At 44.9% G+C, this 11,867-nt stretch overlaps 3 protein-coding genes across 3 annotated transcripts; 1 reads left to right on the plus strand and 2 right to left on the minus strand.

Annotated features, from left to right (window-relative positions):
- Nucleotides 1-507: 507 nt before the first annotated feature.
- Nucleotides 508-3,351, minus strand: N7469_003815 (Chitin synthase C; the record flags this gene model as incomplete). Its single annotated transcript, XM_056642735.1, has 7 exons — nucleotides 508-645; nucleotides 707-1,340; nucleotides 1,401-1,584; nucleotides 1,638-2,499; nucleotides 2,553-2,914; nucleotides 2,978-3,149; nucleotides 3,232-3,351. 7 exons carry the CDS (start codon nucleotides 3,349-3,351, stop codon nucleotides 508-510), a joined length of 2,472 nt encoding a protein of 823 aa, XP_056502147.1.
- A 1,332-nt stretch (nucleotides 3,352-4,683) lies between these two features.
- Nucleotides 4,684-6,073, minus strand: N7469_003816 (wax synthase family protein; the record flags this gene model as incomplete). Its single annotated transcript, XM_056642736.1, has 2 exons — nucleotides 4,684-5,203; nucleotides 5,262-6,073. The coding sequence occupies 2 exons, from the start codon at nucleotides 6,071-6,073 to the stop codon at nucleotides 4,684-4,686; spliced, it is 1,332 nt and encodes a 443-aa protein (XP_056502148.1).
- A 1,878-nt stretch (nucleotides 6,074-7,951) lies between these two features.
- Nucleotides 7,952-11,830, plus strand: N7469_003817 (uncharacterized protein; the record flags this gene model as incomplete). The annotated part of the gene is made up of 4 exons (XM_056642737.1): nucleotides 7,952-9,618; nucleotides 9,689-10,482; nucleotides 10,536-10,742; nucleotides 10,806-11,830. 4 exons carry the CDS (start codon nucleotides 7,952-7,954, stop codon nucleotides 11,828-11,830), a joined length of 3,693 nt encoding a protein of 1,230 aa, XP_056502149.1.
- Nucleotides 11,831-11,867: the final 37 nt, after the last annotated feature.

Here is an 11,867-nt window from a genome sequence, read left to right on the forward strand (position 1 = left end):
AATTAGATCGTACTGTTCAACTCGAAGCAATATTTTCAAAGATGGTTTCGTATCGGAGTCGTTGGCTTGTTGAAAAAACACTGATGCGATCCACCGCATCAGTACTTTTTTGGCATCGCTATCCATAGCGATACGCGATATAACTTTGACAATGTAGTATATCAGTATCCATGCTATTGACAACATGGGAGATATCAACAACCTTTCGTTGGAACGAAACTTGGAAACTTCGCGAGCCAAGTCCAATACAATTGCTAATTATTATCCATAAATCATTCGTATCCAGAGAAGCCCTAACCTTGGAAAACGGTGAATAAATTAGTATTTGTTAGAAATCCCAAATATGACGACACTCACGAAGGACTCCTAGTAGGTAATAATACGCCATTGTGGTAGGGTTACGAAGTCATCAAGACCAATTTGGAAATTTTGAAGGATATGATGCTGTCATGTGGTATCATAAACGCCCTATATTTACATTTGATTGTGGAAGATCCGTCTGAATGATTATCTTCGCTCAACACATCTCCAAACGGTCGTTTTGGCCAAGAACCAAAGTGACCCAGCAAAACGGAAGAGCGAAATCCCAACAGTCCCCCATACAACAGCCAACAGATAATTCCATATCCGTTTATCCGGTAATGTCTTTTCCAGGAGTTAGTTCCAAAGCTGGAAGTGTAAATAAACAAAGGGTATCAAAACTTACCAAAAGGCAGAAACGGTCAATTCCCGTGCTCATGATACAAAGTACCATGATCAGGTTACTGAAAACCCACAAAGTGACCAGGTACGTTCGGAAAGCTTTATATATGTCATCGGCATCTCTTTCATCAGATTCGGGAGGCTCTTCAAATGTCGCTAATGCTCTTTTGACGGTGGCATGGAAGAGACTGTCGATATCAACCTGCGGCCGCTCCATTTCTTCGATGAATCGTGATTTCTCGTCTCTTTTCGTCTGCGCCTCTGGCAGACTCTTGCTCTTATCGACTACCTTCGTGCCAATAGAAACGTCATGCCAGTTGCAAAACGAATAAACCATTAGGATATTCGGTCCACAGGTTGTCCCGGCAAAGTATGCCCAGGAGGAGGTTGCCACATGCCAGGGATCCATGTATAGTATGGATGCCAATAAATGAACACCATAAGTTGCCACCAAAGTCATCAAGATCATTGTTGAGCCCAGATTATGGGCAGATGCAGATAGCATGTCATAGTCATTGACCACGAATTGAAAGGAGAATTTCGTCGCGGCCTGACTCACGACATAAAATGCCAGGACTGTGGTATATAACTGGATTACAGGAAAGTAAAGAAATGAAAAGGTGTACGCTAAAGCAGACCTAGTTCAAAAAAAATGGCAAGTCAGCAGGGATCCATGAATTATGAGATAGTCAACGTACCCTTTGGGCCGGTTCCCAAGAGACAAGATGAATTGAATGCCCAATAATAAAACATAACCGTATTTCAGGAAGTCGTTCACAATTAGAGAAGCCTGATTACCAAATGGCCAAGCCCGGTTGTTATTCAATTCCATTGGTGTACTTGTGACACCCATAATGACGGAGGTTATCAGGAAGAAAGAGGCTGGCAAATATTAGTGAGATTGAATAGGTGACGGCATGCGTAGGTAGACATACCCATCGAGAACCAAGAAAGCACAATTTGCACGAATTTGTAGACCATTTGTAGATGAAGAAGGATCAACTGAAGAACATTCTGACCACTTTGATAGATTCGACCAAAATGTATAAAGGCATATAAGTTCGCAGCAAACGAGCCATTGAGCCATTGACGTCTTTGATTGATGAATCCAGCATAGTCCTTCGGCACTTCCGCTTCAGCTCTCGCGCCTTTGACAAAAGCCAAGTGCCACTTGAATCCAGCCTTGGCTACCAACTCAAATGACAAGATCCGATCACCCGCAAAGAACATATTCTTCTTGAAAATGCTCATTTCGTCGAAACCCTTCCGACCAAGCTTTTTAGAAAGTGTCAAATCGCCATGAAAATATTGCTCTAATGGTCGACCCATGATGGCACGATATCTGTATGCCGAGAACTCCCCCAGGGAGACGTGTCCGAAAACACTTTCGAGTGGTTTTTCGAGGATATTGGACTTCTTCATTTCGAAATTTTGAGCTGCGACAAATGGGTTGATTATGTTGATCTTGTCCGTTCTTGGATGGACTTCACCGCAAGCTCCGCCGAGATTATCGTTGTTGTAGAATGACTGCCATAATGCCAGGAAGGATTCTTTGCAAGGTTTTGTGCCGGCGTCGAGAAGAACTACTACTTCGGGGTTCAGCATGCGAGAAAATGCGTTGAAGATCCATCGATGTGAATTGATTTTGTTGCTACTTTGCTGTTTCAAGCAGAAAATCGTTTGGACTGGTGGAGGATTCGTGGCTTCGTCCCCATGTGGCCGAACCAGGGCCTGTTTTGATGTGACTGAAAGTTGCGTGGTATATTCGAACTTGTCCTTTGTAAGTCCACGGGTTACCTAGCAGGTAGTTGGGGGATAGAAGTATGAATATCACAAAACTAGCCACTTACAATGTGAGCGGTTGTTTCTTTCTCGTCAACGGATCGTTTCATAATGCCGTCTTGATAAACACCAATCGTTGCCAGCACATCCAGGGTGTTTTTATCGCATGGGTCAATTCCATCAAAAACCAGACAAACAACAATCTTTTGCCAAGCAGGTCCACCTTGATTCCAGAACTCCGATTTCTTTAGATTGACAATATCACGAATATTTTGGGTAACACCGTGAAGTGTCCTTGCTGTCAGGACCTTGTTTTCGCTGCGATATGTGATTGCAATGAGCAATTCTGTATGTCGGTTATACATCGTCGGGCGGAGATTGTAGCCATTTCGCATCACAAATTCGTCCGGATCGCAAGTCGCAGCAGTGTCTGCACTGTGATTAGTGTTTTCAGAATTCGCATTTCATTGCAGATTGGCACATTACTACTTACATCGCAAGTGGGTGAATTCCTCGGTAAACTCCGCCGACTCCCGATATCGCTTCTCGACGGCATTTTGGATCGCACTTGGTACGGGATAGTCTGCGCTCAAGACATTCCCTTGACCGAGCTTGATTTTCCTGGTCGGATGGCGACGAATGCCAGGTAGAAGTGACCGCCGTTTCTGGGAATCCTTTAGTATTTCACTCATTGCTTCCTTTGTCGAGCCTTGTTCTTCCTAAGGCTCGGAGCTTGGATTTACTCACATCGGCAGACCCAGAGCCATCGGAGCTTGACTGGTAGCTACTGCTACTCCTTTTGTGCTGCCAATGGAAGTAGTCAGTGGGCTGACCTGGAGGGGTGACTGATGGCGTGAGAGTCCCCATTTTGCCTAGAGTCAACCGACCACCACTGGAAGAATCAGGGGCGAAAGAGAATCCGGGGACAGACGACCAGATATTGAATGTATGCGGGCCCAAGCGGCAGGACTAAATCATACACGGAAAGATCTGGGGATTCAAGAGAAGACGGGGTGAACTTATGCCAATCGTCAGGACGATCAATATTAGACCGAGAAGCTAGTGTGACTGATCATCATTCTCAATAATGACCAATCCAAAAGCAACACAACAGTACAGTATGTAGCCAAGCAGGCGAAAGATGCACTATTCATAGTTCAGCAGCGAGATTTCATTATCTCCTCGTACGAGTCTTGAGTCTGTCTTTTCTTTTATTTTCGTCAAACCACATTCCAATTGGTAGTACCAGTTCGCGGGCCATGGATTCGTCCAGTCCAGGTGGGGATTATCTCGCTAACAATGCTGCGCAATAATCGTACGTCAGCGGGTCTGAACAACGGCCCACTGCCGAAGGAGTGGGATATAATATCATAGATAGTCTCATGATGCCAGTATATCATGCTTTTCTCTCCCGTTGTGACCGAGAGTTAGGGCTACTCAACCAGATGTCCGATAATGAAATTTACGACTCAGCGGGAGTCGCAAACTCAATTAACTTTTCTCATGGAGCGAGGGATGAATGGAGAATAAACTATCGACCTTTGAAGTCTCCACTCATCCCCCACTCCTCGGAACGCGTCGCTCACGCGTGTTCGTCGTTGGCACTTTGAATTAACTGGGTTTGGTCATTGAGCCCGTAGCGTGCCAGCGAAACCTCAAGGCCTGGATTCTTCGTTCGCAATTCTTCAAGCCGCGAATGATACCGGCATCAGATAATCCATTTATCTACACCGTTCCAAAAATATACTTGCAGAGGGGGAAATGTGGCTGCAAGAAAACAAGGGGCGGCCACTAGCGTGCTTTGATTCCTGGTCGAAGATGGATTTTTCGAGAGCAAGAAATGTCTGTATTTGATAACCAGATTTCTCGATTGCCTTCATACTTAACGATGAGACCGATATGAAGTACAAATTAACTTATATTCAGAAATTTATTTGAACGATCTACGAATACTTGCCAGTACGTTCTAGGGTTGACTCGCCAGTAGTAAACTAAAAATGAAGTCAATGTACACTAGCAGTATTATGCTTATTTTGAGGCTTGAGTTTTGACCCCTTACAAACGAACCGCTTGGCCGAAGCTGGCTTAATCTGCAAGCAAACAAATGGGAGGGAAACGTGCATCAAATTCACTATTTTGACGACTAAAACTGATGCGGCGATTGACAGCTCGACCAAGGATTATACGTCAAGAGGGATATTATACCTCCACCTGGAAACGAAGAACTAATGTAGAGCCACCAATAACAACCCCTGATACAACCATAGGCAAACCGACTCTATCTGCAAGACTGAAAGGGACAAGGTTCTGGTTCTGAGGTCGCAGCATTTGCGGATAGAAATACCAGGTTGATGTGATCCCTAGCCATGCCATTGTCCAGACCAGACCAAGAACATGCTGCCACCATGGCCGTGGAGCATCCTGGTCGCTCTTTTCACCGGCATGTTGCTTGAAAATAAATTTCCAAAGCATTTTAATGCCATCTTCAATAATCAGCCCTAACGGAGCCAGACCAAAGAATAAAACCGCCCCTGATTCTTGTGGTGGAATTCCCTGTACGATATCAATCACGACGTGTAATGCCGCAGAAAGAAGAAAGACAGTACAAATATTGATATACCGCTGAATTAGGGAATTCGGCGGCAATCCCAGCACATCGCTTGTCATGAAGCGGGTGATAGACGTCAAAGGTCGCCGTAGTAGTTGGTGCCAGAATTTGCTATTTCAAATGTTACTATCGGAGGCATTCCTATAATTTATTTATGAGAGTCACTTACGACCAAAATCCTCGTAGACTATCCGCCTCTGTTGCCCTTCCAAAAAGAGGAGGCCAATCTGACGTCGAATCGAGGCCAATACCCACGGCAATGATTGAAAAGACTCGATGATGAAAATCGATCAGAATACGACTGACCACAAAGCCAGCCATCAGATTTGACACGATTCGCTCGATCCATTTTTCTGTCGTTAGGTTCCACTCAACGGTGGGCGGCAATGGACCAGATTTTTCTTGTTCTATTGCCTGCTGCAAAGCAAGATACGCAAATAGGTCCAGTGCTAAGTACTGCCACAAAACGATGGCAATTTGTCGGATCAAAAATTGCCTGCGTGGAGGCACATTCATGTGCTTTTGTTTATAGTATGCGGGGTGTGGCGGCGCATTGCTGATTTGCCAGGGAGTGCCGATTGCTCGGGGATGAGTGAAGAGTTTACTGGCTTGGTAAAGCCGATGCCAAACGCTCCGACCAGCACTAAGAGGCACGTCTTGATCATCCTTTGGGCTGATAAGCAGTAGGTTCAAGCTTTGACATGAAACGGTAAGAAACAAGCGTGTAAGCTCGCACCAAGCAAACCCTGGACCAAGCAAGGATGCCACTTGTATAGCTTGATACAAGATGCAGAGTGAAAACGGGATCGTGATATAGCGCAGAATAGATCGTTTTGCGGTACTCAGCAGTAGAGTCGCGGGCACTAACACATGAACCGCGTAGAGAAGCAAAACTTGCAAAATGTTTGCAGAGGTTGACGCGACTCGATGGTCCATCTTCATACCAGATTGCACCGAGACTGTCGAGAACTGGAGTCCCATAAGGCTGATGTCATATGGATTAAGACCCCAAGCAAATCCCTGGCCGGTAGAGACTGAGAAAGACTTTTGTTCTTTTCTTCTCAGCTCCCTCGGCTTTGCACGACCCACACTTTCATTGGCCCCGAGAAGCTGCAGATTTTAGGGGTAAGACCCTTCTTAGTTTAGCGCTTACGATCGATGGCTGGGATCCGCAAGGGCGAGTTATGCGATTGGATCCCTCTGCAAGATGACTTTGGTGATAATATCAATGGGGCAGCCTCTCTCATCGTATATTGACGCTAAGCTTCATTAATTGAAAAAGAATAATGAGCCACAGATTCGAGATTCGAAATTTCGACAATGAAAGGCGCCAGCTTCGAAGGACACTGAATTGACAATATTCCGCCGAAACTTTTATACAATAGTTCAATAATTTGAAGTAATCTCGTCTGCTCCGTAGATAGAGAATGCTTAAGCTGTGCTATCCACTCCCAAGGCTGGTATCTAATAACTAATTTGTATTGCGGCCACCTTCCGAAGAAATTTTTCCCAATTCTTATTAGATCTCTGTTTCAACTGAAACATAATATGGACACATGTAATACAAGGAAAGCCCTGGTATGCGCCCAATGAGATTATACCGGAGGCCGTTTGGATGGTTCGCCTCAGAGATCATGGATAATCGATGTAGATAATTTAGCATTTCGCATTCGGAACTACTCCAAGATGCCCAATAAAATCCCAGCAACAACTCCGCTCATTGGAATCGACATTATGTCCTCAATGTGTGAAACGCCGGCGTCATTCGGATTTGAACATCGCAAACCAGATTTGCGCGCCTGATAGTACCACAATCAGATCCTCCAGAGTAAGGGTGATGGTCCGGAACCTCTATCCCTGTGTATGCCAATTTCGCTCGAAAGTGTAATATCATCACCAGTGAAAATATACCTCCGTGAGCAAATAAGCAGCACCCTGTTAACCTCTTCAATGATATTCTAGCGAGTGAAAGGTCAGCTTGATACACTACTTTCTAAAGAGCAAGTCCGATCTACAAGGCTGGGTTATGCTAGTATTCGGTAATTCCCACTCTTTATTGAAGAAATTTACTTTCACTGCCCTCTTCATGTGGTAGTAAGTAGATAACGTTAATATCTTTTGAGGTCGTATTGTAAAGCAATTATATTCTAGCGGCTATAATGAGTATACAGGAAGCGACAACTGTTTTCATTGTCCATCAATTTTCTTTCTGTTCACAGGTTAAAGATACTACTAGCTTAGGTGCTAGGCAAGCTGAATGTCCCAGACAAACTATCGCACATTTTGAGGTAGGATTGGAAGATATTTGGTTAAATTATGATCTAGGATATTTTATCTTCGACAGAGAGCCAATTCCAGACTTTGGTATATAAGACAATATAGCGTTTGGTGAGACAATTTATCGCAATTACTATGTGGACCTTTTTGGGGCATTCAGTTTGCTTGGGATCTACGTTACTGAGTGTATATGCACATCTATAGGCGGAGGGGGTAAAAATCACAACCAAAATTTTGATTGGTTTTTCATTCAAATGGATTTGGATTCATTCGCTATAACAGAATGTTCACGGTTTTCTCATTTGATCCCTGAGTCGATGCTCAGTTTATGTTCCAAAGACTTCACAAGCGCATGATTCTTCTTTGAATGCAGATAGTTTGTCTGGGGCATTCAGCTTGGCCAAGATTGGCGCCAAACTAGTCCGTTTCTGCCTGGTTTGATATCAATGGATGCCTGGTAGTTAGGAGCGGCCCCAACTGAAATTTTGGCGCAATTTTGGTCTTAAAATAACGAGAGGCCCAACACTCAAAGAAGAATTATGCATTTGTGAAGCCTTTATAGTTTCCTGGCACACAGCAAAAATGGATACAATGGAAGCACGCGTTGATCAAATTTGCCAAGCAATTACGGTGAATAATCTGCACGTCGTTCAAGAATGTCTTGATCAAGACAAGACTATTATCAATCATCGTCACTGCACCAAGCGAACTCCACTTCAAATTGCCTGTATCGCTTCTTCGCCAGAGGTAGTACAGTTAATTGTTGATCATGGGGCGCGAATCACAGCCCGGATGGAAAATGGCAGCACCGCACTGCACGCAGCAGCTGAGCGTGGGAGTGCCGAAATTATCCGAATCCTGCGCGAGAAAAGTAATCGGAACAAAAAACTTGCTATTCATGATGGAATACAAGCATCTATTTCACAGTTTCCTATCCGATCTCGAGATGGCGAAGCAATTCGCGATGACCAGGGAGCTTCCGACTCTGTTAAACTGGTCAATGTCAAATACGGGGACGTGAATGACTTATCTCCCACTGGTAATTACCTTCATGACCAGTACGAGACGGGTCTCGATATCCTTGATCCTAATGAGGTATCCTGGGATACCTTCATGTCGCCTTTGCACCTCGCAATTTTCAACGGACATGTCGATGCTGTAAGAGAGTTAGTCTCTTTTGGCGCAGACGTGAAAAGGTTTATCAAGAGATATGAACCGCAGTACGTTTGCACACCCCCCGAGAGAAAGCCAACTGGTGCCGTCCTTCCTCTGGCCTTATGCTTTCTTCTTGAAAGGTCCAAAGCACAGGAGATGGCAAGGACTTTGCTTCAACTGGGCGCGTCTCCTGCTGAGGCAGATTTGAATCGCTCGACACCGCTACACTTCCTTGCGGCAATGAAAGATACCGTTCCATTGAGTGTATTCCTCGAGAACGGTCAAGAAGAAAGCCTTCTAGCAATCAATTACTTATCCAATGGGACCCCCCTGAATGGGAAGATGTATTCGCCATTGTCAACAGCAATCCTCGCAGGAAACCCGGACGGGGCGTTGGATTTTCTCGAAGCTGGTGCAAAGCCTCTCATCGAATTTGATCACTTTGTGTCTTCCGTCAACTCTGCATTTCCGGGTCGCAAAGGATTTTGCAATGACAAGTGGGAATTTCAGTCAATTCCTCAACCCATAATGGCTGCCGTTGAGAACGAATTTCCTATCGTGGTACTCAGTCTTCTGAGATCAGGAGTAGATCCAAGCACTCACCGACACGGATCAGTGAATTATGGTCAATCTATCCTGGACATTACACGACAGAAGATTAACGAAATGCGCGAGTTTTTGGCCGAGCCACGTCCAGATGAGAAACTTCAATCGCCAACTCGGCTTCTTGAAGATTCGGATTACTTGTCTCGTCTCGATCCTGATTCATACCGATTCTGGGCCGCTAAGATAACTTTGAGAAGAGCCAGGCAGCATTTTGGCCAGATGTGTAATACTTCCAATGCCCTTGACAAGCCAACTTTTGAAGTAAAAGGGGCAAAAGAAAAACGACAGAGTGTCCAGGAGCGACTCGCTGAGTTCGAAAGCTTGGAAAAAGAGCTGCTTACTCGCAAAGCAAAGTTGTTCTACGAACTTCACCCCGAGAACCAAAATTCTGCCAATAACAAAGCTTCGCCTACATTGGAGGAAGAAAAACCGTATAGACCGGTCATCTTTGCTGAAGATCAACTAGATCAAGAGGCTTATCTGTCCCTGTGAGTGAACCAGTGGTAAACTTTTTCACCAATAAAGTATCGATGAAGTTTTTTGCTAAAAGTTGTATAGGTTCGATGCAGCCTGGGTGGGTGATATAGATACCATAAAAGCCCTAGCACTTGACTGGCAGAATGAGGTCGAACGGAAGCCACCATTGAGTCTCGGAGAGAGTGACTGCTTTGGTTTTACGCCTCTTCATATAGCCATATTGCGAGGTCACTGGGAAGTTGCAAATGAGATGATCGAGATTCTCCACGCCCAACATAAACCCCATAAGCCACGTGAATCGGATTTTTATGATGATGAAGATGAGAATGGCGATGGCGATGGAGACAGGGTAATCGAGCCACCCGAAACAGACGACGATAACATAAGTGACAGTGAGAGCGAATACGACTGGGAGGAAGACAAGGAAGAAAACGTTCAAGAAAGACCAAAAAGGCCTGCGGTAGAATACGTCAAATTACGTGCTTCACCACTAACAGTCACGCTCTTATCAGAGTGCCCGGCCTATCTCTTCACTGAACGATCTGAAGTGGCAGATGAATTCCGGCCATGGTCAACTCAAGACGGCTCACGGATTTTTATTACTTATAGTTCTGGCCAAGAGCCAAAAAGAGGTCTTATTGACCATGCGATTTTGATGAATGATATCGAGCTCTTGCGGTTTCTTCTAGAGATGACGAAGAGTTTGACAAACAGAGATCATCGCCGCCGAACGATGGATTCCGTCCTGAGAGAGCCATTTCTCTTTGCACTGAAGCTAGGACGGATTGACTGCCTTTCGATGATGATTGAAAAAGGAGGAGCTAGTCTTTTTGAACAGAAGCCTATATACTATTACCAGAAGTCGCCAAGCGATAGTATGTTGCCGCCAAAGATGCTATAATTCTATCCAAGCTAATTATTTGTCCAGAACAACCTACGTCTTATACAAAATCACCTCTTTTAGCAGCTGCCATGGAAGGAAATCTCGAGACCACACTATGGATGATGGGCCCGGACGCAATTCGGCATTATGTGAAGTATATCAAATCCCACGAAGATGACCAACGTCTCGAAAAATTCACGAACTCGGAAGATGGCATTGAAAAGTCTGTTTTGAAGTGGCTACATCATAAAGGTAGGTCTTTAAAATTATTGTTTCCCTTTCCTTCAAAAATTATTAATTTTTCTCTTTGATCAGATGAACTGGTCCTTCACTGTGTAATCAAGTCAAAGCCTTGCGAGGAATCAGAGCGCCTGATTCAATACTTGATCAACCGGTACCCCGAGTACATGGAAGTCAGAAGCGAAGAAGGCTATACGCCATTAAGTCTTGCTTTCATCCTTCAACGTCCCTCATTTGCTCAAATCCTCATCAATCTCGGGGCAGATCAAACAGTCAAAGACAACTTAGGAAATAACCTACTCCATCTACTGCTTGCTTGCCCGCAAATCACTCCCATTGGATCTCAAAGTTGCTTGAATGCAGATCTTCTCCGTGAAATGCTTGGTATGCTCAATCCGAACGGTGTCCATGTTATGCTCCTAGAGCGTAATAAATCGCGCTGTCAAACACCTTTAATGCGGTGGATTTCCAGCCAGAGAGATTCATATGGTCTAGACACATTCCAGAACATGATGAATAGGAACAGATCAGATCGCGATGATCAATTGCCCGTTGTAAAGTTATTACTTTCATACGGTGGTAAAACACAGACAGAACAATTGGAACTCATCGACGACAACGGTAACAGCCCAGCTCATATTGCAGTCACTTCGAAATTACCTGCTCTTCTCCAACTGTTCCTGGAGCACCGGCCAGACTTGCTGCAGCGAGAGAATTCTTCCGGCAAGACGCCAGCTGATCTTGCGAGTGCTGAATGGACCAAGTTCGCCATTGATGAGGATAGGACTGGGCGTCGAAGCCCCCTGGTCATCAATACCCAGTTCAATTCAGCTTCAAATAATGTTGTGCAGAGGGATCCCCTGTCCTTCGTCGATTCCGAAGCCCCCATAAAAGCAGACAAAGGAAGACCTCATCATCGCAAAATCCACGAGCTGTGTCACAGTCATGCTAGCAATGGGAATTACCAGCGGAGACTCTTTACCGCTGGTGACGCTGCCGCTATTGCTCGGATGAAAGTTGCGAATGCCCCTTCACAATTTTTTACACGACACTGGCTTTTCTTTGAAGATCAGAGCCCTCCCTTGCTACCGATCAGATAATACCCAGGCAGGGAATTCATGTCTTGCTTCATTTTTT

The sequence above is a fragment of the Penicillium citrinum genome (assembly GCF_028827155.1).
Source record: "Penicillium citrinum strain IBT 23319 chromosome Unknown utg000003l:1.0-4596430.0:1.0-4598250.0, whole genome shotgun sequence".
Taxonomy (NCBI): Eukaryota; Fungi; Ascomycota; class Eurotiomycetes; order Eurotiales; family Aspergillaceae; genus Penicillium; species Penicillium citrinum.